Source organism: Grus americana, chromosome 1 (assembly GCF_028858705.1).
Source record: "Grus americana isolate bGruAme1 chromosome 1, bGruAme1.mat, whole genome shotgun sequence".
Lineage (NCBI taxonomy): Eukaryota > Metazoa > Chordata > Aves > Gruiformes > Gruidae > Grus > Grus americana.
This window is the reverse complement of record NC_072852.1, coordinates 10366193-10391643: the sequence shown is the minus strand read 5'-3', so window position 1 is coordinate 10391643 and position 25451 is coordinate 10366193. Positions and strand designations below refer to the sequence as shown.

The 25451-nt window shown below is 36.7% G+C and overlaps 1 protein-coding gene across 1 annotated transcript in view; it reads right to left on the bottom strand.

Annotated features, from left to right (window-relative positions):
* Positions 1–25451, bottom strand: part of SEMA3E (semaphorin 3E) — a 147496-nt gene that overhangs the window by 62212 nt on the left and 59833 nt on the right. The window contains exons 2-3 of the mRNA XM_054835466.1: positions 8578–8738; positions 284–343 (exon numbers count right to left, since the gene is read on the bottom strand). Coding sequence (XP_054691441.1) covers positions 284–343; positions 8578–8738 — 221 coding nt within the window. The remainder of the gene's footprint in view (positions 1–283; positions 344–8577; positions 8739–25451) is intronic.

Here is a 25451-nt window from a genome sequence, read left to right as displayed (position 1 = left end):
CGAAGGAAGAATTATTAAGGTACCTTCTTTGATATCACCAGAAAAAGAATTAGGAGAAAGTTCAAATGATCAGAAGTGTTCACTGCCCATTTATGAGCTGGTTTGAACAACAATTAAACTAATAATTTTGTGTATTCACAGTACTTACACATTTTTAAGCTGCAACAATTAGAATTATATCTGTGTTTTGATCTTTCCAAAGTTTAGGGATGCCTGAATCCTTCTTTTGGACCAGCCATTGGTATAATTAAAGTATTTTTGATTTATAATTAATGATACTTACAGCATCTCTTCCTTTAATTATGCATTCTTCTGCCTGTAGAGGTGTACTAGGCCAATGGATCTGAGGGAAAACAAACAAACAAACATAGAAAATCATTCAATTGGCAGTCTGACCATGTCAATCCAGCTTTCAAACTACTTTTTGTGTGGAAGACTCATAGAAGAGAATTATAAAATCATGGAACAGCCCACATTGGAAGGGATCTCGAAAGATAATCTGGTCGAACCTTCCATGGGAAAGGGATCCTAGATGAGATTATCTAGCATCCTGTCCTATCACATCTTTAAAATATCCAGTGACTGAGATTCCACCATGTCCCTGCGGAGGTTGTTTCAGTGATTGATTGTTCTTACTATAAAAAATTTATTATCTCCTGGTGCAACTTGTACCTGTTGTGCCTTGTCTTCCCCATGTGGCTCCTTGTGAAGAGAGAGCCTCTGTCCTCTTTGTGGCTGCCCTTTAAAAACTGGAATACTGTGATGAGTGGCCCCTAAGCCTTCTCTTCTCCAGGGAGAACAGGCGTGACTCCTTCAGTCTTTCCTCCTAGGGCAGGTTCTTCAGCCCTTTGATCATCTTTGTGGCCCTCCTTTGGAGCTTCTCCAGTTTGTCCACATCTTTCTTGAATTGTGGGGACCAGAACTGGACACAGTACTCCAGGTATGACCTGACAAGAGCTGAGTAGAGAGGCATGATCACGTCTCTATCTCTGCTAATAATGACCCTGTGGATGTAGCCCGGATCCAATTTGCCTTCCTTGCTGCAGCAGTGCACTGATGACTCGCGTTCGGCTTGTTGTCCACCAGGACCCCCGGGTCCCTTTCAGCAAGGCTGCCCCCCAGCCACACAGATCCCAGCCTGTACTGGGCTCTTTGATTATGTTGTCCCAGGTGCAAGACTGCACTTGTCTTTATAGTTGTCTCATCATAATATACACACACTTTTTGTTGCATGTTATAAAGTTTAGAATAGTTTCTGATACCATTTGAACAGTTTTCATGTAAAATATTCCAGTTTTATTTTTAAATATCTATAAAAGTTTACAATAAGGTAAGAAATATTTTTGTTGAAACATCACTATTTTGCCTAGGGTAACTCAGTAAACTCAGTACTAGTCAACAGATTTTAAAAAGGAAGTTAATGTATGGAACAATTAATACAAATTCAGTAGAAAAATCTCTGCTAAATTGTCAGTGACTTTCAACATAGAATATTAATTTTGAACTACTGATTTCCTGCTTTAAGTGACACTTAGGAAAGAAAATGGTTTACAGCGAATTAATGAGGGTCAGCAATTAACCTCATGGGAGTAGGATCGGCTCTTCACAGTCAATTAATAGAAGTGAAGCCAAATTACACAAGCAAGATTTTTTTCAGCTACCTACTGTATAAAATTTATGTTTCATTCCAGATGCATGATTTGTTTGGATGAAAGCAGTATTAAACAATGACTGAGCAGACTGGAATTATTACTTAATTTCTTAGAACTTTAAAAAGTGACAACAAAAATATGTTCACTTCAGTGATATCAGGCTTGGCTGAAACCAAATAAGTATCAAAAAATGGATGTCATCATTAGGACATTTTTGTCAATAATCCAATCACAAATTATTCTTCTATCTGGAAAACATTTTAAAATTAAGTTGTTCTTCTGTAAGGCTTTTTTTCTTCCTTTTATTGTAATTGAACTAAGCTGTTTTCTTGAAATAATTCTAACCTCAGAAAATCTGGGGATAAATTATAAGAAAAATAAATTTCAAGAAAAGTGGGGATAAATTATAAATCCTAGAGGCCTAGTGCTTAAAAGCAAGAGATCAGCTATATGTTATTCTTGTCAAATTCAGCAGCCTGTCAGTGTTTATGTCTCAGTGCCCAAATCAGGCCACCTATGGTCAGACACCATCTAAATCCTGCAAGAAACCTAAAATTAATCAGAACATTTGTCTTCCGTCAAATGGTCTTATAATCACCTATGTATGATCAGAAGTAACTCTCACCTAGTCTCTGTGCTGCTGCTGTGTAGTCTGGGGAGGTAACTGAACTCTGCTGAACTCCCATGAGGGCACTCATCCAGTCGCCCTGGTCAGATCATTTCTTGTTCATTCAGTGTGAAACTCGGGGTCCACAGTCATTTACTTTACTCACTGGTTAAGGATTGAATAGGCAACAGCCTGTCCTTAACCCAAAAGCCTAGAAGTTAGGAGATATGAACTCTAGGATCTCCTGGGCCTAAAAATTTGAAGTCACAGCTTCCACTTCCCAAAGAAATGTTCTAACTAGCAGGATAAAATGGGGGCTTTTGCCCATATCAGCTGTAGGTGGCTGTTAGGAACAGAGAAACCACAGAGGGAATAAAACACTTGACTCTGTAACCTAATATTAAATACACTGTGTGTAGGTGATTATTTTTGCATTTGGATACATAGTCCCAGTGCTATTGAAAATATTTTATAGGCACATTTTCCACTTAAGACATACTGAATTAAATGCATACACAGAATTAAGAGAAAAAAGCTGAAGAGGTAACCCAATGCCCCCACTTTGTCTGGAATGTTGAAAAGCTGCTGCAGTGTAAGCAACAAGAATTTGGTCCTTAGCATAGCATTATAGAATGAACCATAGAGTCATAGAGTGGTTTGGGTTGGAAGGGACCTTAAAGAACATCTAGTGCAACCCCCTGCCATAGGCAGGGACATCTTTGACTGGATTAGGGTGCTCAAAGCCGTGTCCAGCCTGACCTTAAACATTTCCAGTGATGAGGCAGCCGTAACTTATCTGGGAAACCTGTTCCAGTGTCCAACAAGCTTCATCATAAAAATTTCTTCTTTTTATCTAATCTAAATCTTACCTCTTTCAGTTTAAAACCTTTGCATTTTGTCCTCTCACTACAAGCTCTGGCAAAAAGTCTCTGTCTTTCTTATAAGCCCCCTTCATATATTGAAAGGCTGCAATAAGGTCTCCCCGGCGCCTTCTCTTCTCCAGGATGAACAACCCCTTTCCTCAGAGGAGAGGTGCTCCAGCCCTCTGGTCATTTTCGTGGCCTCCTCTGGACCCACTACAGCAGCTCCATGTCTGTCTTGTACTGGGGACCCCAGAGCTGGATGCAGTACTCGAGGTAAGATCTCATGAGAGTGGAGGGGCAGAATCACCTGCCTCGACTTGGTCATGCTTCTTTTGATGCAGTCCAGGATACAGTTGGCTTTCTGGGCTGTGAGTGCACATTGCTGGCTCATGCTTATTTTTCAATCCACCAATATCTCCAAGTCTTTCTTCACAGGACTGCTCTCAATCCATTCATGCTGACGAAGGTAGTAAATAGTATTGGTCCCTGTACAGATCCTTGAGGGATACCACTTGTTACTGGCTTCCACTTGGAGCCATTGACTGTAATTCTTTGGATGTGACCATCCAGCCAATTCCTTATTCATCAAACAGTCCATCCATCAAATCCATATCTCTCTTGAAATCTTCACGAGGATTCCTTAGCTCAGTTAAAACATCTGAGAAGAGCTGCTCGGTCTGTTATGATCATTTGCAAAGAAATCCATAGTAAGTGACTCAAGTAATACTTTACCAAGTTGTACCTACTGTACTTAATTATATTTGTGTAATTATTGCTCTTTTACTGAACTAGCATAACATAGGATGTGCTTGCACTGCATGGAAAGCCAGATTAATCAGCTGTAATGGTAGCCTTTACCATGCCACATATTATTTTTCCTGATATTTATGCTTTAGAGTTAGGACAACTATCAGTTTTAACTTTGAATTGATTCTTTGCCAGGATTACAATCTTTTGGCAAGCTGTCAATAACTATTGTTGGGAAATTTTCCTGTACATCTAGACTTGAATAACATCACAACAACATACATTGCACTGGGCTGCATGCTTGACATAATTATTATCAAGCAAAATTGAACATAATTTTTCCAAACTTTTCGCCCCTTCAAGTTACTGCGAAGTAAATTTTTTTAATTGCTTCTTTCGTGATGTTTTCTCATCTTGCACCATATTATCATCCTTGAGACCTGGATGATGTAATTTTAGCACTGTATTTAAAAGACAGGGAAATGCTACATTTAAATATACTCCTCATGCAAAAAAAAATGGAATTATAAAGCAGTACAGACAACAGCTACTTAGCAAACTGGAACTGTAATGCTAATTAATGTCTCCAACAGCTTCCCTATTCAGTAACTAACCTCAAAACCAGGATGGCATATCTAATGAAAATTAATTTTGAGAAATTATATGAGCTTTACAGCACTTCAGACCAAAACAGACTACTGTGTGAGCTAGTCTGAACTCTAGTATGACAGAGCAATTAAGCAATTCAGCTATTCCGTCCCTGGTTTAAGTCAATAAATAGTGCTTAATTAACATATAACTTGTGTTTGGCTGAAGCACAAATTCTGAAAAAATATCTGGTTATGACTGGATATTATATATATTTACCAACAAAAACATCATAGCCACCTTGCCTCTTGGGAGGTAATTCCAATGGATAATCAATCTCACTGGTAAACTGCGTGCTTCTTATGTCAGCTTGAATATATGTACGTTCCTGCACAGTATTCAAAGGAGATACAAGGAAGCCCTGCTCTTGCAGACTTGTGTTCAGCCATCTCTGGAGTGGAAATATAGCCAGCTTCGCTAGAGGCAGGATATAGTATGAGGGCTCTGTAGTTTATTACAACAAAGCCCTAAATCCTAATCTGGAGCTATCTCGTACTAGATCAGAAACAGCACATTGAAATCTGCCTGCACAGGCCTGTTTGCAGAAGTAGGAAGGCTTCCTTTTCAGAGCAAGGCCTTCATGAGCCCTTTGCAGCAGAAGCTATGGAGGAGGAGTATCTGTAAGGAGTTTGTGGACAAATAGAAAGTGCAAGGGTTTTTTTCACTCCAACAAGAGACAAAAAGTAGAAACAAAGGTCATCCTTTTCTATGAGCTGTTGGATCAGTGGTGATGAACTACTGGCATTGGTTCAAGTTTCCTGTCAGCAAAGATCTGCTCTGGCACAAATTGCAATGAACTGAAATGCTTTTCAAAATAAATTTGGCACAAGATATGAAAGAAAGTTCTCTATCAGTGTGTTAGATCATTACAAGCCTTAAAGACTTTGGATCAAATCCCAAATATGTGTAAAGTTTGATTCCAAAGGTGATGTCAAATGGAATGAGATCTTAGGGAAAGCAAAGGTCACATGGAGGGTACCTCCAAATCTTTGGCTTTACACAAGGTTTCAAGTGCTTCTATGGCTTTAATTCTCTGTAAATATTGGTATCCATATTTCATATTCTCCCTCATTCTTGCTACTGTTAGTGTTAGGGCATTCATATAGAAACCAAGGTTCATGAGTAACTTTGTTTCAAAAACTTATGGTAAGATATGTTAAATACTCAAAGCAAGAACATTTCTGTGTGTATTATATGAAAGGTGAGATACAGAGAGTACCAAAAAAATGCAAAATAGGTAAAGGGAATATAATTTGACCAATGGAGAGGTGAGATTCAGTCTTTGTCCAAGAGACATGGAAGGTCTATTCTACAGTTGAGAGTTCAACCTGAATCTCTGGATTCCCCAACCAATGCAGGAATGACAGTAGTAGTTTTCTTCCCTGAAAGATTTTTCCCATTTTTTGTGTATCTTTTCTTTACTGGATATGAAAAATGGTCAAGATAATACATGTTTAAAATAACATTAGTAGATATATACATAAACAGCGAATAGCTTATGTGAAAAACTATAATCTACCCTTCAGAGTGCTGCTTTGTATTTGAAAGCTGAAGACAACTGAACCTTAAGAAAAAATGTAGTCTATTAAATGCAGATTTATAGGATGCATACCTCATATGCATCACAGGCTGAATTTTTTGGAAATGTTGGATTACTTTGGCAGTCAATAGGTCTCAATGCAAAAGCATTTTATGTCCACTCAGCATTTTGTTGTTTTTCTTTGGAGGACTTCTAATATGCTCGCTAGAACCAAATTACTGGGTCGTTTTACAGCAGAAGGGATACGTGTCTAATTGGGAATAGGTTTTAGCTTGGTTTTTAGAAAGCATATTCATATTCCAAATTGTGGGGAAAGGGATGGCAATGAATTAAAACACATAAACTTTTTTCCAGAACACACAAGATGAAAAAGATCTATATGAATCTACCCAAAACTACCAACTTTATGAAACATCTCTTTTGCAGCTAGTGACTCATCATGGTTACCAGAGAGAATAAAAACCAGGAACTTGCCTACATTCCTATACTTTCACTAGATCATAACTAGTGTTTTAGATTAACTAATCTAAAGTCTTCAATCTGAAAGAAAAAGTCAAAGGCCTACCAACACACAGTTAAAGACAGGTTAATGAAGAGCTTTGGCAATAATGAATCAACCTGTCTTGATTCCAGGAACTTCCCCCAGTGTATCTCAGTAATTAAGCCCTCATATAACAGCAATGTCTCTTTCCACACTTTTGCTGATAGTGCTGTGGGGCAGTCAAGTTTTCCCTAGCTATCACTGGATGGGATCTCACTGAGTGAACACTGGGAAAAGGGAAAAGGATCATGACATTTGTATTCACGGGAGCTAAGTCCCAGTGAGTTCATGTTTCTCAACATGCTAGGTCAAGTTCCATTTATTCCAGTTTCTCATCTTTTGCACATCATAAAAGCAGGCAAGTGGGCAAGAAGAGCTTCCATTAATTTGTCATACTCTGCATACAGGTCTCAAGACAGAGAGTATGTTTTCAGAGTAAATGGCTGATCTTCCATCTAAAAACAACAACAAGAGCAACGAACTTCAAGAGAGTGTCCAGATGGGACAATGGTGGTTGGACAGAAGCATAAAGTGCTCTATCCTGTCATCTTTCCTCATACAGATTTACTGCCAAATGGGCAAGAAGAGAGGGGGAAAAAAGCTTATTTTATAGAAACAACTGCTTCCTAAATGTTTTCATATCCCTGAGCTCTAATATCTTATGACAGGATAGTAATAATTTTTATCAAATGGAAAAGGAGTTAACTCATATCTCACTGTGGAGGAATAAAGCTCAGTATGTAACATTGTTCCCTGAGGAGTTAAAAATTATTTTTTATTTTTTTAATGTACATAAATTCTCAAATGGCCTCCCTGAGTATATCCATTTCCCCGTATCTAGGATTGACTTTCCCAAATTGTTTATAAAAAGGATAAAGCATATTATATCTGTTCACAGTAGTGGAACATGCTAATTATATTTGGAGATAAGCAAGGTTGCTTATGGTAACGTTGACCAGAGTGTTGACATGAGAATAGTGATATTCACTTACAACAAGGAAGCAGGAAGAAAAGAATTTGAAACATCAGTGGTCAGTGCAGTATGGACATCAACAAAAATCATATTTCTCCAGAGGGGTTTTATTTTAATTTTCACTTTTTCATTCATTTATTAATTTGAGAATGAATGAAAATGAATTGAGAAAATTTAAGAAAGTAGAAAAGGAAAACACTGAAATATTTTAAGGCAACTTTTATGTACAGTCAAGATGGCTGAGGCAGGAGCAATGCTCCTCCCAGCTTCCTTTGCTACTGCAAGTTTCCAACCCTAGCTGCCAACAGCTGAGGTGAGTAAGGAAGGCAACGCTCACATCAGCTCAAACTCTGGCCTCTCCACCTCAATTGCCAGTTTGCTGATCAGCTGCAGTTTCTACGATGTATCGAGCTCTCTGGTAGGATTATGACTTGAACCACCTTTCTCCCACAGACCACTGAGCAGACTTCAAATGCCGCTTTCAGTCACTACTTAATAGCACGTCTGGCTCAAAGTCAATTCAAAATCCAGTCTCTAAAGAAGGCTAAACATTAGCTACATGGTTTATGCTGCTATTGAATATCTCTTATCATGTATGTGCTTTTTTTTGGGTTGGGTTTTTTTTTTTTGGTAATGTTTTCTCTGTTGCTGTGGAAAAGCCCCACAGAAATATCAGGGAGAAATTATTCCTTGATAATATAGGGTAGATACAGAAATCAAATATGCACAAAGTGCATATGCTCTAAATATCTGTAAACATGCTGAAAAACAGTGAGAAATAGCTATATGATCCCCAGATCTCTTCACTTAGAGTGACCCTTATGGGTTATTACTGGGGGACAAATGGTAATTAGTGTATTTTTCTTAAATATAAACATGACCTTAAAGCTTGTGCACAAAACATTTACAAAACCACCATTATCTCATTTCCAGTCATGCAAACTCTGATATTCTGTGCTACGCATTATGACGTGAAATGACTAATACATATAGCTTTTTACTCCACCTCTCGGTAGTTGTCGCTGACTCGATCCAAACTGAGGGAATACAAGAGGTCTCTTCCTCCCACGAACAGTCGCTCTTGATACTCATCCAGCAGCATTATACGAAGACCAAGATATCCAAATGGGCTATGAAAGACTGACGTCCTGTTTAAATCCCAGAGCTCTGAAATACAATCAGAGTGTGTGTGATAAATACCAAATAGCTTAGCTTTCATGGTTTCATTTTCATATCCTCCTAGGGAACTAGAAAAGAAGTTGTGGGACATTAAAATGCTAATCGTATAATCTTTGAGTAAGAAAGAGACACAAAACACCTGGGAACAATTTTCAAAGTGAGCCAGCTCTCCAGGAGATTTGTGTGTGAATCTTTACATCATAATTTTTGTGCTCAATATATCGTGAGAGGAGGATGGGGCAAAATAAGTTTTCTTCTTAACATTTTCTGAAAAGGAAAAAATACTGCTTAGGACATTAGCTGCAAATTGGAAAAAATGATTGAGCTAATGGAAATTGAAATAATTACTGAAAATTGTGTCCTTGTCTTTCCCTCAGGCATGTCAAACTGCAGATTTTTACTGTACGCACAACGTTGTTCTGGTTTTGCTTTTTTGGGGGGATGGGGTTGCTTGTTTTAAGCGCAGTACTGTCTCCACACAGATCACGGAAAATATTGCCTCTAAATTCAGTGAGAACAGAAAGAAATCTGTAAAATGCATATTCAGAATTTTCCAAGTGATTACTGATTTTATCAAGAAATATGATGACCAGATAAGAGGAGCTGGGGCTTGGCTGCACGTGATCCAGGCCAAAGTCACTCCCACAGAGAAAGGGAAATTCATCCCAGGTAATGTTGCAGAAATTTGGAATCAAGCCTCAGGAAGGAAGAAAGAGGCAAGCACAGAGGTCTATCTGCACTTTTGAGCAGATGGTGCAGAGCACAGCCTGGCTCGTAGCAGGCCAGAGAGGCTGAAAACCATTTTGCTGTCAGGAAGCCTCAACATAAGTCATTACAGAGCGCCTTAGGACTGTCTCCAAAACAGCGGAGCTGGGACTGAGGGAAAGGAACTATGTTCCTATGTCTATGTTGTGGTGATTGTTTTATTCTGAAGAAACAAAATTGCTCTTGGTAAAAGCAACTAAATTCCTTTTAGCTTATCCTCACAGCTACCCCTCAGCATAACTTTTCCAATTGTTTGGATGTGGCCCAGCAGCTGATGTTGGGAGAAGCAGGATTGTCACCACAGCTAGTGAAGACATCCAATGGGTCCTCATCCAGTCTGGGGTGGAGGGTCCAGCTTGTGTGCCACACCAGCAGTTATGTTCATTCATCCATACAGCACCTTGTCAGCCACGTAGAGGCCACAGATGGCCTTCTGCAAGGAGACTTGTCCTACATGTCAGAGAAAGTCCTTGCACAGGTCTATCACTATGACAGCCACTGGGGATGCCATATAAGCCATCCATATATGCTGTAGTTTTCAGAAATTTATGTATATCTTAATCTGAGAATACATCCTCATAAAGTATCAAATATTGAAGCATCAAAATTCATAATCATTATTGAAAATCTGTCCTGTGTTCCCTGAGAAAAGGATGTTCCAAACCAATGAGATTTGAATTCTAATTTGAATTCAAATTTACCTTACCCACAGAAAGATTTAGCATGACCAATTTTCCGCATGAGATACCTACCTTATATCCTAAAGTACAGAAAAGAGAACAAATATTTTGAGCCAAAGCAAGAAATTTAAGATTCAATGAAGATACTAATTTAATCCAACAAATTGCCACAATTTCTTTTTCTTTTAAATTATTATTTATATTGTGTGTGTGATGATAAGGGAATTTAATAATAGGATAAATATGTTTTGTTCCATTTGTCGACTAGGTTTGATTCAAGTCAAGAGAAGCTGAAAGCAAGTAGTTTCTGAAAGATGTTTCCCTAGATGATAAATTTTCTATCAAAGGAGTCATACTAGAAATTCAGTCTCGCAACTGATTTCTTTCCTGAGCCATCTTCAGAAAGAATCAATTGATTAAATAGCTGTGAAGAATAATGTTAATATCTATGCTTTCCATAACATTTTTTAATAGTAGAGGTCAAAATACTTTGTACCTGGGTGTGATTGGCCTCATATTACAAATGTAAAAACTAAGTCACAGAGGGGAGCACCACAATGAGCAGAAGAGTCTTTTTTGTCTAAGGTTTGCATACTGGCCAATGACCATATATACATTCCTTGACAGCGATACACTCAGCAAAGAACTGCACAGGAATGTGGAAATCATGCTTTCAAAGCAAGCTTCTCTCATCAAGCAAATCCACCAGATTGCTGTTTCAGAACATTGCTTGTTTGTGATCAGATTAGAAACAGAATGAAAGCAGAACCAGATATTCTCTCAGTCCTAAAGAAAGTAATTTTTTATTTGCAAGAATATAAAACATCCAATATATTTTATTTTTGAGTCAGTCTTGGAGTTAAAAGAATTGCATTTTGAATTCTAGTTATGTACAAGCCACAAAAGGACACTGTGGTAGCTTCCCTTGATTTATTTCCATGTTGTCCTGAAGGCAAATTTTTCATAAATGAGGCAATATTTCTATACATAGATCAGCGATATCACTCACATGTTCTCAATGAGAACACAAGGCATGATGAACACTCCTCTACCTGAGCATGCACACCAGTAACTACTCATATAAGACTCAGTCCTGCCAAGTACACCTGCAACTTTCATTGTCTTAAATGAAAATTGAGAATATTAAACACCTTTCAAGATCAAACTTGTATAAAGAGATATTTCTAAGACTACCTCCATCAAAGCTATACAGGCGTGTTTTTGCCGTGGGTGTAGAGACAAGCACAGAAGTGAACCTGACATCTGGAAGGGCTGGAAAACACCAAGCAGTGGGACCTGGGGAGTGATTTCATTACTGAAACACAAAATATACTAGTATTATGTAGTTTCTTTGAAAGGTACCAGGATTTCTGGATATTGTAGGATAACTGAGATATTAGCATAGTGTAGGTAAATAGGATAAGCACCTTCTTAATGCTAGGAGAATGGGTGGGATAGCCAGGAATCTAAAATGGCACTAGATGTCATTTCTAGGCAAGTGAATCTCACCATGATCTGGCCTGATGTAAATGACCCAGGTTTTGAAGCAATAGGACTTCATTTATGTGATGCTACACTCCTTCGGCAAAGTTGATTGGCTTTGATATAGCACTACATGAATGCAGCTGTACTGCTCCCGGACTTGAGCTGCTGCAGCCACAGGCTGAACAGCCCTCACGCTCATTTAGTGAATTGTTAGTTCATGGATCGTTGCACTTTGCAGTGTTAAGATACCCTTAGTCATTGAAGTCAAGGAATGATTGGGAGTGAGATACTTAAATTCAAAGCTTAAAGCAACTTTCCCCAAAACTTACCCTCAGTTACCTTGAAAAAGCTTATGACCAGGGTCAACTTCTGACTATAGACTCCTCAAGGTGTCAAGAGTTGTGCTCCTGGTCATGCCAACGCCCTCAATTTGTAAAATTCAGTTAGATCATGCCTAAACTTGAGCGTAACCCAAAAAGAGGTTGTTCTTCTACTTAGTACTAGGATTTAATAGCTACATTTATGCTGAACACATCTAGCACACTTACAAGATCAGGTGCAACCGCAATTTTCTTCGAGAACCTGGTCAGAGAAAGTATAGTGCTGCCTAATGTTTTAAAAATAGTCTAGTGGCTAAATTGGTCACCTGAGAAACAGCAGACATGAGTTCAATTTCCTTTTTTAAATGGATTGAAACCCAGATCTTTCATTTTCCGTGAAGAGGTCTAATCACGAGCTATTAGCTACTGGATTGGTAGGGAAGGATGAATGCTTTCTCCATTTCCTGTTGAAGCTGTGCAACAAAATATTCAAGCTTCAGGAAGAGTGAATGAGCAGTAGCATGACTCTAATATAATAGTTAAATTGCTTTTCAGGGAAAGAAGTTCTGGCTCTAGTGCTCAAAATAGTCTATGCATTTTATATTAAACAGTGAATAAACTCTATAAACTGTTCTAGCACATGGGCTAGAAACCCTCATCTCCTCTCTCACATGGAAATGGCTAAAGATTTCAGCTGAGTAAAACCCTTCCTTGTATTGAGTTTCTATAGATTTCTGTGACAAAAACCTCTTCTTCTATAAAGATCTTGTGTAAAGAAATAAAAAGGAGCAGAAAAAGAGGATGAATTATTCCAGGAGAATATATTGTTACTGCTCAACACACAGGACAAAAGAGAAAAGACTATTCCTACTATATTTTGGTAAAAAATGAGCTTCAAGTTGCTTTGGTGTACTGATCCCCAAATTTGAGAAAATGTTATTTAGCTTAGGTACTGTAGTGTTTTGCCATTTAATCTAAAAGCTCAACACCAAAACTAAAACCACACCATTACAGTACAAACAATATTTTACTCAACAAAGGAAGGACTGCTTCAATATTTACACACTCTTATATGGCACTTCACTTACCTGTGAAAGCCTTAAAGGAAGCCTGGACTGCTGGAGTACATTTCATGAGAGAACAAATGCCATTTCTTTCTGCTTTAAATACTGAGTATTGTTATCTGTCTGCCTGAGCTTGCTGGCAAATATTCAGACTGATCTTGCTTACCACATTTTCTCTTACAGCAAAACTACTTTGGTGAACATATTTGTACTATATCCTCTTTGACAAGATTTGTTAACCATTTGTCAAGTAATGTTAATTATATTAACAATAGTGGATTTCTTGAATGGTTTAATGATCAGTATGTAATTAACTTCTAAGATTGTGTTAAAACAGTCATTTCTTCTCCTGCCAAAAAAGAGTCACTTTTTTATTACGTTATTTTGATATTTTTTAAATATAAATGCTTGATAACTAAAATACGCTTAGGACATTAAATGCAAAAACCTTGTTGCTGCTCCACAGCAGTCAAAGTATAGTAAGATCTCTTTTATAACAGATTCTTATAAGTTAAGCATATAGTAAGATGTAACTTTGCAACTTGAATATTGACAAATATCACTACAGATTTTTTTTTTTTTTATTCTTTTCTCGGGGAGTGACAAAGCTGCTGTTGCTCTGCTCTGTTTTTCATGCCATTACATCATCACAACTGCACAAATCCATTGCTTTTGCCCTTTTTTGCCCTCATAAAAATCTTTGGTTCCCCTTTTAAATTCTACAGAAATATAGTCTCACCTCCCACACTACTTCATTCCGCAGAACATTCTTCTGGCAAAGATGTTTTCCAGATGCAGGGCATTGACAAATGAGTCTGGCACTTTGAACATGTTGAGTACGTAAGGTGGACATCTGAGTGCTGCTCTACAGGAAGAGGTAACGACTGGGGTTGCCTTCTGTACCCATCAATAATGCAAAAAACCATAGATACAAAGTCTAGGTAATGTGAACACCTGAATGACATTATGTTTCCAATTATCAGGATAGTCCTGGAATATAAATATTACAGTGCAAAAAGTTTTATAAGAATTGGGTGAGCCTTGTGTAATTTTAGTTAATTCAACTTTTTGCTATGTAGCTTGCAAGTGATAACCAAAATCTGCTTACATGTGACAAGAAAGAGACAGAAACAAAAAGGAGGAAAAACAAAAAGGAGACATAGGGGAGAGCTGGCAATGTCTGTGACACAGTTTATGAACTACAGGTTAAAAGTAAGATCAGGCAATGCAAGTATCCTCCAGTTTTAAACCACCAGTACTTTAAGGCAGATTACTATTCAAGGGTACTCTAAAGAGTCATCCATCACAAGGACAAAAATATAATCTTTCAAGTGGCTGGATCTTTCTGACAAGGTTAAGACCTCTAACTGGCAATATTCCGTATAAAATTGGTAACAGGAGGCAGAAGATTTCTTCCCTGGGGAAAAAAAAAATAGAGACCATATCTACCCCAAAAACCTATGCTGCTGAAGATGAGCTAATGCATTAGCAATTTTTGCTTTCCTATGCTCACAGTCATCCATCATCTGTATCGCTGCAAAAATAATTATAGGGTCACGATAGTGATTGCCAGGTAGGGATACAATAACTCAGGTGAACCAGCAAGCAACTGAAGCAGTTGAGCAATAGAAAAGGAGACAGTGGAAATTGGCCAGAGATGTCTGAAGTCAACGCTGCCACATGGGGTTTGCCAGCAAAATCTGAGCCAAGAACTTTAAAGGCAGAATTAATTTCAAATAGTAAACTAACTCAAAAATCTTGGTAGCAGTAATGCTGAAAGTTGCCACTGTTCTTTTAAAACACAGTTCTTAAGATATTTTAGTATTTTATTTGAGGAACATGAATCAGTAGGAGATAGATAAACTTAAAAGGCTGTTAGGGAGATTGAAGTATGAACTTTCACTGCTTGAGGTTTTATCTGTGTGGCTGCCAGGCAGATGCCTCAGAAACTTGGCAGGGTAGGAGACAGAAAGCAAAGTCGAGTAATGACAAGCAAAAACCCATTAGTCCATAACTAGTCTCACATGGTTCAACCTCTGCTCTTAACAGCAGGTGAGTTTGGCTATCTAGCTATATTTGGATAATCTAATTGGCTTCATGAAGTGAGCTGGTGCAGCAAAGTCCATGAATAATTTTGTTTGTTTGGTGCTTTTCCTCCGAATGTGTGGATCTAGTGATGAATTTTAAATTATAGTTAAATCTTCAAACAAAGAACTTTCCCTGTGAGTTTGCTTAAATTACAGAGGCAAAATTTTCTGAAACTAAAAGGTATCATTTGGGGAGACAAGAATATTTTCAATCTGCATGCACTACAAAACTCTCTTCTCTCTTTTTTCTAAGTATATTGGAAAACCTTATAACTGAAACATATAATAAATCATAGGGTATATCCTTTTTTCTTCTAATTCTACTCAGCTTATGGCAGAGAAATTTCAGTGGAACTTGAAAGTCTTTTACACAGCTAATCATGTTAGCTCATGTCCTAATCCTTGGTATTTCCATTTCATGTTATTATATGTTACATATATACTGTGACATATACATACTCTGTCACATCTAGCAAATACTTAGTTTTTCCACCCTGCTGGCAAAATAACATACTCAGTTAGTCCCGCTATAATTGATCTGGTTTTAGTTACTGAACAGCAGAAATATAACCATTACAAATCTATCAGGGCTTATAGTATTGATATGCTACATACTACTAAAAAAAAAAAAAAAAAAAAAAGTGTATGCTTGCACAGTAGTTCATAATGTTTCTAGTTCTTGCTGGAAACTTCATAGTGTACATTAAAAATAATCACACATAATCTTCATGCAAGGTGAGTTTACTGCAATTTTAAAATGCCCTTCTAGAAGTACGTGCCAGTCAAATAAAAATTATCTGATATTCAATGTAAAGTTACTCACTCTTAAAAAGAAATTCAATGCAGTGTAATAAAATCTTGATATTTTTGTTATTTAATCAAACCCACTTAGTAATGATGGACAATTTACAGACTATCTTAGAAGCAAACTTCTTTGTAAATCAGCTGAAAACATTTACGTACTTGCTTAGCAGTAGTGTATGTTGAAGTGCTATTTGTTTTCTGACAGTAATATATGTGACCCTACCAATTTCTGGATCTTATTGTTGATTTTCATTACTGCAGTAGTAAGCTTCTGATATAAGGCCTAATCCAGAGCTCATACGCCATTTTTCCCAGTTAAGTTCATTAACTTTCAGCTAGGTGATCACAACAATATAGATGAAATAGGTGTGAAATAGTATATGAATAGTAGATTTCCTCCTGTATTTTATCTGAACCTGAGAAACAGCAGACAGGGAATCAACTCAGAATGATAGTAAATCTTCATAATTCCAATGTTAAATTTTTATTTAAAGGATGATTTCTTCCATGCATTCACAACATGGTTTTAATTGTAACATTTAATATTTAATAATAATAATTCAGTCAACATTTATTTTCAAAGATTTTAAATTAAGCTTACTGTGTTGATTCAGTATCTATTTCCAGTTAGCTGGATATTGCTTGCCAAGTGATGGATTTTTTTTTTTTTCCCCAATTCATTTTGGTATTAGATAGCAAATTTTGGCATGCATCCAAACAAATTTGCTATGGTCAGGTTGACATACTCCTTCTACCAGGGACTCTATTATAAAACAAATTATTTACCTTTCCAGTGTGATATTTCTCAGAAAAAAATACACACATCCCCAAAGTCTTCTCTGACAATAGAGTTCAAAAATGTGGTTGTGGTACAAAATATTAAATCATATTCATTGCTTATGCAAAATGACATAATGCCATTGCTGTTACAAGTCCCCAGGTCTCAGTCCAAGGTAGGGTAGATGTTTATTCATGTGAGCAATATTAAACCAATATACTGGGGCTGCCTAAAATTCTCTAGTGATTTCAAACCCTAAAGATTCTTATCTCTTTAATAAAGCATTTTGAGTAGGTGATAAGAAGTGATAATGTTGTGGTTAATAAAAATATTTATTAATGTTAGAATTTTTTTTTCTAAATGTAGAATGCCCAATAGAAAGCTTCAGAAATGTGTCTATAAAAACATTTCAGCAGAAATATAAATTGGAAATTTTTAATATTAAAATATTTCAGTCTAAGGATGACACAAGCATCCATGATATAAGCCTTTGATCACATTATCTACTTCATCCAATGCATTTCTAAGGAAGTAAGCATACAAAAAAAAATGTCCCCTTTAAATTATACGCACAGAAGATGTTTTACATTATGTTTAATATCTTAATACTGTTAACAAGTGAAAGAATCAATTTATAAAACTCTTGAGTTTTAGAAGATACATATGGTTCAAATAATCAGAGCCCTTTTCTGATGAAACACAGACAGTCCAGTCTCTTGAGGACTTGATTTATTAAGGTGTACCACTTACTACATGCTTATTACCGCACCAATCTGGGAAGGGTAGAATTCTTCCTATGGAGAGATCCAGTGTTTTGACAGAAAGAGAATCTGGTGCTTTCACTTAAAATGAAGATGCCAAAAGTCAGGGTTTTATGCTATTCAAAATTACTGTTAAATTGAATTTCCTTTGAAAAAGATGGATAAAAATGAACTATCCCATGTGATTTTCAGGGGCATGTGCTCTTGGGCAGGATGGCATGTGATTGACAGTATGCGTAAGGCTATCTGGAATCATCACCATGATAAAAAACAGAAGGAAGGAGAAAGGAAGCATTGTAAGAACAGCAAAAGGCAGAGATGGAAGTAACTAAAAAGATGAAAGGAAACTTTCAGAGTATTTTTTTTTGCCAAATCAATTACTCACAGAAGATGCAGAGTTTGAGATAATATTCCATAGGTGAGTTTAGAAAGATTTGCTACACCTCACGCACTGAAATAAACCCAAGCTTTACCGAGCACAGAAACTCTAAACAACAATGAATAGATGTATGCAGAAATCGGTACACTGTTACCCCAAAGTCTGTTCTCTTTAATTGAACAGAATAGCTTCTCTGGGAAAGAGAAAGGAGACAAGTATTCAGCTGCTAAACATCAGTTTCTTCAGAAGACCTACCTAATTTGAGGTATCTAGCACTAATCTATCCATGATTTGATCCTGCTTTTCCTAATATGTCCCAAATACTTTTGAATATTAATGAAAACTGAATAGATCAAAGGTCTGTTTGATGGCTTTATTTTAATTATGTTATCTATTGTACTATGAGATGGATTTTTATGAAAGAATTCAAGCTCTTCTATTGTAGGTGAGAGATGTCATATTCAGCTTTTGTTCAAAGTCAGTGTTTAATTTAAGATATTTATCCAGCTGTCTTTTTTATCAGAACAAGAGAAGGAGGCATTTTCCATTTTAAAATTCCTTTATAAAAGAATCTAAACACATATCATCTAAAAGTAGTCATTTCTATACTCCCAATTTCAAGGAAGTCTACTAATTTTTAGATACATAGTTAAATGTAGATGAATACCACCCCAAAATGTTTTCTATACATAAGCTAAGGCTATACTTTGTCAGTGTTTGCAATTTTAAGCAGTGCAATGAAGGGAAATACATAGAAATAACTGTGCTTAAGAATCTTTGTTGTCTCTATTGTTTCTCCCTCAGTATGCCTAATTATCTGTAAACTGCTGGCTAGGTTAAATGCCTTGGAAGAAAGAGAGAGAGAGAGAAAAGCTTTATTTGAATAACTTGAGACATATTTGAAACCTTTCAGAATCAATAACGCTTTGCAAATATTAGCAGTCAAAACCAGAGACATGCTTCTGCCATTTGACTTTGAGCCGGTAGAATTCAACAGAGTTGGTCTTAAGTAGTGTAACCGGAGAATAAAAGTCAATATTAGGCAGCTGTTAATGGCCACATAACTATTATGAATTGTATTAGGAACCACTGCATATTATCCTTAAACCTTCACAGATATGGGTACCTATCGTCCCCTTCTTTTTTTCCCACCCTATTCATTTGTTTCTGGCAGATTTTGCAAGGCAGGGAGGAAATCCTAGTGCTTTTTTAGAAATTTATTGTACATTTGTCATAAACATCTTTTCTCATGGTAAATTTGAATATCTAACAGAGTCAGACAATAGACCCTACTGAATATCAGATGCAATTTGTGCTCCTAAACCCTTCTTATGCTTTTAGTAAAATACCCCGTGGCAATAAAAGACCTGTCAGACTGTAGAGAAATCTACATGTAGAAGGGAGAAACAATGTCTCCAAATTACTAGTAACATCTCTATATCCTCATTTGACCTGATGGTAGCCATAAAAAAACCCAACAACCCTTCCACCTTCAAAATGGAACATCATCTCAGTATCAGGCTGTCCTGACTCATTTTGTATAATATGTATAAACACCATACACTTATGGGGTGTTCCTCCGGTACACTGTTCTTCACGGTACTGTTAGAAATTCACCTTCATCTTGATGCTTGTTTTAGCATTGGTGCTTAACTTCAGATGTTTTGGGGTCAGCCTGTCTTTTCTTCTTATAGCTGGCTTCACAGTATGTAGAACATGAGATAATTTCATTAATAACCTATAATTCACAAAAGGGCTATTGATCTTTAGAATTATAGAGGTACTATGGAAATGAGAGGTTGATACAGCAGATTCATTTTTGTATAATACAATGTTGTGCAGAAGCCCCTAGTGATCTAGGCATTAGATCATAGAATCATAGAATTGATTTGGGTTGGAAAACACCATCAAAGATCATCTAGTCTAACCCCCTCTGCCGTGGGCAGGGACATCTTTCACTAGATCAGGTTGCTCAAAACCCCATCCAACCTGACCTTGAACACTTCCAGGGAAGGGGGCTTCCACAACTTCTCTGAGAAACCTGTTCCCATGTCTCACCAGCCTCATCATAAAAAATTTCTCCTTTAATCTAAATTACCCTCTTTCAGTTTAAAATAATTACCCCTTGTCATATCACTGCAGGCCCTCGTAAAAAGCTTTTCTCCATCTTTCTTATAAGCCTCCTTTATTTATTGAAAGGCCACAGTAAAGTCTCCCCAGAGCCTTCTCTTCTCCAGACTGAACAACCCCAACTCTCTCAGCCTTTCTTCATATGAGAAGTGTTCCAGGCCTCTTGTCATTTCCATGACCTCCTCTGGACCTGCTCTAACAGGTCCATGTCTTTCTTGTACTGATGACTCCAGAGCTGGACACAGTACTCCAGGTGGGGTCTCACAAGAGTGGAGTAGAAGGGGAGAATCACCTCTCTTGACCTACTGGCCATGCTTCTTTTCATGCAGCACAAGGTACAACTGGCTTTCTGGGCTGCAAGTGCAAATTGCTGGTTCATGTCTAATTTTTCATCCACCAATATCCCCAAATCCTTCTCCACAGGGCTACTTTCATGCCCTAGTCTGTACTGATACTTGGGATTGCCCTGACCCATGTGCAGGACCTTGCACTTGGCCTTGTTGAACTTCATGCAGTTTGCATGGGCCCACCTCTCAAACCTGTCAAGGTCCCTCTGGATGCATCCCTTCCCTCTTGTGTATCAACTGCACCATTTAGCTTGGTGTCACCCACAAACTTGCTGAGGATGAACTCAATCCCACAGTCTATGTTGTTTATGAAGATAGTAAATAGTATCTGTCCCAGTACAGACCCTTGAGGGACACCGCTTGTTACTAGAGTATGTACTGCTGAGCACGGCAAAAATATAGAGCACTGGACGATCCTTGTCTCTAGGAATTTGTAATCTAACTGGAAGACACAGCCAAAAAAGAAAGCAAAACGGAAGAACATCCATTATGAAAATGGGGAAAATGACAAAATAATAATTTAAGTTTTCACAGAATTCTCCAAGGTTTGATTTAGTTTTACATGATTTGCAGCAATCATTCAGGAAGTTTGTATGTAACTGTTGGACACTTCATATTTTGAATGCAAGTACAATGAGTGATTCACGAGGCTACTATCTTGTGATGAGAATTTGCCGTCAGAAAAAAGGGACGTGAAGGAACACACATGAAGGATTAGAACTACGAGGGAACTTTTTTATAGATCTGAAAGAATTTTGAAAAACTTTGAAAAATGTTTCCATCCCAAACTAGAATAAAATCTTCAGATACAGAACATTTTCAAACGTAGAAAAAGCCTGTTACTTTCACATTGATGTGATGGAACTATTTTGATAATTTTACATATTTTATTTTTATTAAAGCAATGTCATCTTTTTATTGTCAGTCAATTAACATTTGAAAATGAAATGTTCGTTAAACAAAATAGAAGTCTTAATTTAAAACATATAAATATCCTTTTTTTTTTGCCAAAATATTAATCAATGAAAACATTCCATTTCCATGATTTCATAATGTTTCATAGAGGAAAAAACAAAACAAAACAAAACAAAGCAAAACAAAACAAAACAAAGCAAAGCAAAACAAAACAAAACAAAACAAAAAACCCCGAGTCTGGGATCCATATTGCCATAAAAAAACTTCTGCGTACTTTGAAAACATCTCCTGTTATTCTTTCTATAAAAAAATTTTAGTCTCTAATAAATTTTAGCTACTTCTAAAAGCAAAAGAACTTTTGAAAAAAAGAGTATTTCATTAGTTTAACTGCTATGGATTTTTCATAGTAATATGTAGAGATGGAAAGATGTAGAGAATAAAGGACACATAGAAGACAACATTCAGAAACCTTTTACAGGATTACAAGACAGTTCCTAAATATTGACTTTTGAGATATGAAGATTACTTCCAAATTAGCTTCAAAATAAATATGAACAATCTGAAGATACATTAGAACTATATGTCCCAAGTACCACATTACTGAATCTGACTGCAATGCTTTTGTTTAGAATACAATAGAAACAGCAATTTATATTCTGCACATTATTTATGAGTATGGGACTATCTGAGGACATGTTAGTTTTGTAATACATGCTGCATATTGCTCCAGTATTTATCCATCAGGTTACAATTCTACATTGCTGATACTATGAAAAATATGTAACAAGGGCATCATGAACTGTATGAAATAGCTTTTCACAGATTAATATATTTATCAAACTGTCACAGGTAAGTATATTTAGGAATGAATAGGTCCTAAACATATATTATTTAGCTGAAAGCTCTTTAATTGTTTATATTATATTTCATTAATGCTTTAGAGGAAAATGTTACACTTAAGTAATTCTGACACTTACTATATAAGCTTAACTGAAGTTCAAGAGAATTTTCCCTCTTTAAGAATTAAAGAATGGGGAATATTTTATTCTGTTCTGACCCTTGTAGGATATTATAAAACAGTGTCTGGTCTGAAGGCAGCGAGACAGCTTGCTTTATAGAGAAAAATAAAAAGCAGGAAAAGCATTAGAAAATGCTCATTTGTGTAGATGTAAATGCAATATATCTAGTTTATTTATGCCAGCTTTATTCTCAGAAATAAGTATCATCTATATAAACAGTTTCTGATTTCAACAGGCTCTCTTGCAGAGGGATATATTTCTCAATCTAAGAGTTGCATAAACAACTCTTATGTACCAGTGGATGGCTGGCACTAAGAGACCACGTGGGCCGTGATGTGTATTATATTTGTGTCACAAGAAAACCAAGGAAAAATGGTCTTCATTGCATCTTTTGTAATGTCACACACTTGTTCAAGTTGAGTGTAAGATAAGTATAAAACACTCCCTCCCCATTTTCCACTGTTGGAAGCAATGGAAAATAAAGTTGTTAAAACACAGCATAATTGTATATACTTGCTTTTGAAAAAAAAAGAAAGAAAACAGCAAATACTGCAAGGACGAGACAAGGAATTGTGTTGGGTCATTTAACAGTAAGGATACAAATAATGTGACAGTCAGATGTATTAGCTTCAGAATAATCTGCAAAGGCAAGCACCAGAACTGCTATTAGATGAGCCAATTAAAAAAAAGATAGGAGGAAGCATTTGACAATTTACTCTAGTTAATAACCATGCACTAGTTGGAAAAGGATTAACTATCTTCCAGGTTATTTCGCCATCTTCATTTTCCATAATACAATTTATACTGAAGAACAAAGTTGTCTACATGCACAGGATATTGATACAGGTCATTAGTTGGATGTGTCACCTTTCCAAGTAAAATATTTCTGTGTAACAGTAACATAAAAAAGAATATTTACGTCCATCTCCTTGGGAGTACAGGCATCTGAGGAAAATATTCTGTGACCCACGGAATGTGTGTTTGTGTGCATGTGTATATGTAGGTTTATATGCATATATAAAATATTATTTCACACAAAGGTCTCATTTTATAAGCAAAGCTGCTTGCCATCTCAAACTATTCTAATAAAAGTGGCATCAACAAATTAATAAAACTGGTACAAATATGATAGCTATAATGGGGATCAAATTTTTCAAAAGATTATGGGTCAAATACAAATTTGATAAAAGCAAACAGCAGACCGTCTCTTTTTTTTCCTCTTGCAACTTATTTCTTTTTTTTTCCCTTTGAAACTAGTCTCAGTGCCACCACTACAGAAAATAATTTCTAAAAATTATCACCAAGCTCATTTATATTTACATATTTTCTCTGTAAGTCTACCGTGCTGCTACTATTAATGCCATTGGTCAATGACTGTTTTATCTGTGGTTATCAGTTCTTTTGCCCATAACCGTCATCACTATCTGAATAGCTTTAAAAATGCTAAATAGCTATTGGAAACAATTACTTTTTCTTCCCTACAGAATTTAGCATTTTGGTAATTCATAGCTCAGTTGGTCAATGTCTCAGTATCAATTACTAAATCATTTCAAAGACCCTAACATTTTGGAATTTGCACTACTTGCTTTCTTGCTCTTTCTAGAAGAGTTATAAAGATCAGAAGGCAAGTCTTTAAGCAGGATTTATTTTCACTGCGTGTCTGTTGGTGGTTTACTATGATCTAAGGGTTTGCACACGCTATTGTAGTAAGGCAGCAATATAGAAGCTGTCTGTACTGAAATCTAGAACTCCTAATGTTTGCATAGGTGCCCTGACATTGTCAAGGCAGCTGTGGCTTCCACTAAGCCTAGCTGCCCTTGTTCTTGCATTTGTACCAAAAACATAAGCATCAGCCCGTTAACACAAATTATGTGTCCTGAAATACCATCCTCTGCTTCAAGTTGTACTAAAGACATCTAAGGAATCCCTTCATGTTAAATATTTACTCTACCTCCTTTTTACATTCTTATGTCAGAGAGCTTCAAATGAAAAAACCAAGTAGAGCAAGCCTCCAGAATATTCCTGTAAACATTCAGAAGTTTCATTACACAAGAATTCTAGGAAATTTGGATTCATTTATGCTTAATCACCTTCATCTGTCTTCCAGTACCACCCGATTTGGGCTTTCAGTCGCAGAACTCAACACACAGTTATAAACACTAAATTTCACATCAAGCTACAAAGTCTATCCAGTCTACTGGCATTTTTTTCTTGAGTTCTAATGAGTCTTTTTGGGGGAAAAAGGAATAGAAATACATGTGGTTAGAGCGTAGTGTAACAAATCCTGAAATGGATGGATTCCACATAGGTAGGGATTCAATTTCAAATGTGCCATTCAGCCTCAGTGTCTCCAGGCAAAAGACCGTAGCAGCAAAAGAAGACGGCATGAACATTGTGCAAAAGATAGTATTATACATTGCGAGTAATTTTGCCCTGCTGAAACAGATTCTGAGGGCCAGTCATGTAGAGGTGAAGTTCATTTCAGTTAGCCTATTCCCACTGGCATAACTGAAGTGTCACTTATTTATACCTGTGTAGATCTGGCCCGTGATGCACTACATTTCTGTTTCTGATTTATTTATGCAGTCTGCTGAGCTAAATTACAGAAAGAATTTTCCAGTGTTAGGAACAAGAAGATATGATGCTTACTATTAAAATCCAAAATACTTCCAATGTACCAAACAATTCTAAGATAAATTAAGAACAGTATTGTTTGCAGCCCTTTCTTTTACGATTGCAGTGAGCTCTAACGATATTGAAGTAACACTATAATTTTCAGTTCAGACGGCACAGATCCATGCGTTCAGACTAAAGACTGCAGGTTCTGTCTCCACGGTACTCGGCCTCTCCTTACACATTAATCATGTGTAATAAGTGGCAGAAACCTTCAAAACGTATTAACACAGGTGGACCTCTGGTGCTTATTTGTAGCCCTGTTGAATAAGCATGCTTCAGGCTGTTTGTAGAGGTCCGGTAGCAGGGTTAGAACGTGGGAGTGATAAGGTTACCTAAACTGTAGCACAACTAAAGAAAGGCAAGTCATCCAAGAAAATCAAGGCTGATTTCTACATGTTACATTTAAAAGCTAAATATGTACATTGCCTTAGGAATTCATTTGAAACAGCAAAGTCTGGTAGGAAAGAAAGTTTTAAGAGCACTATTTCAGC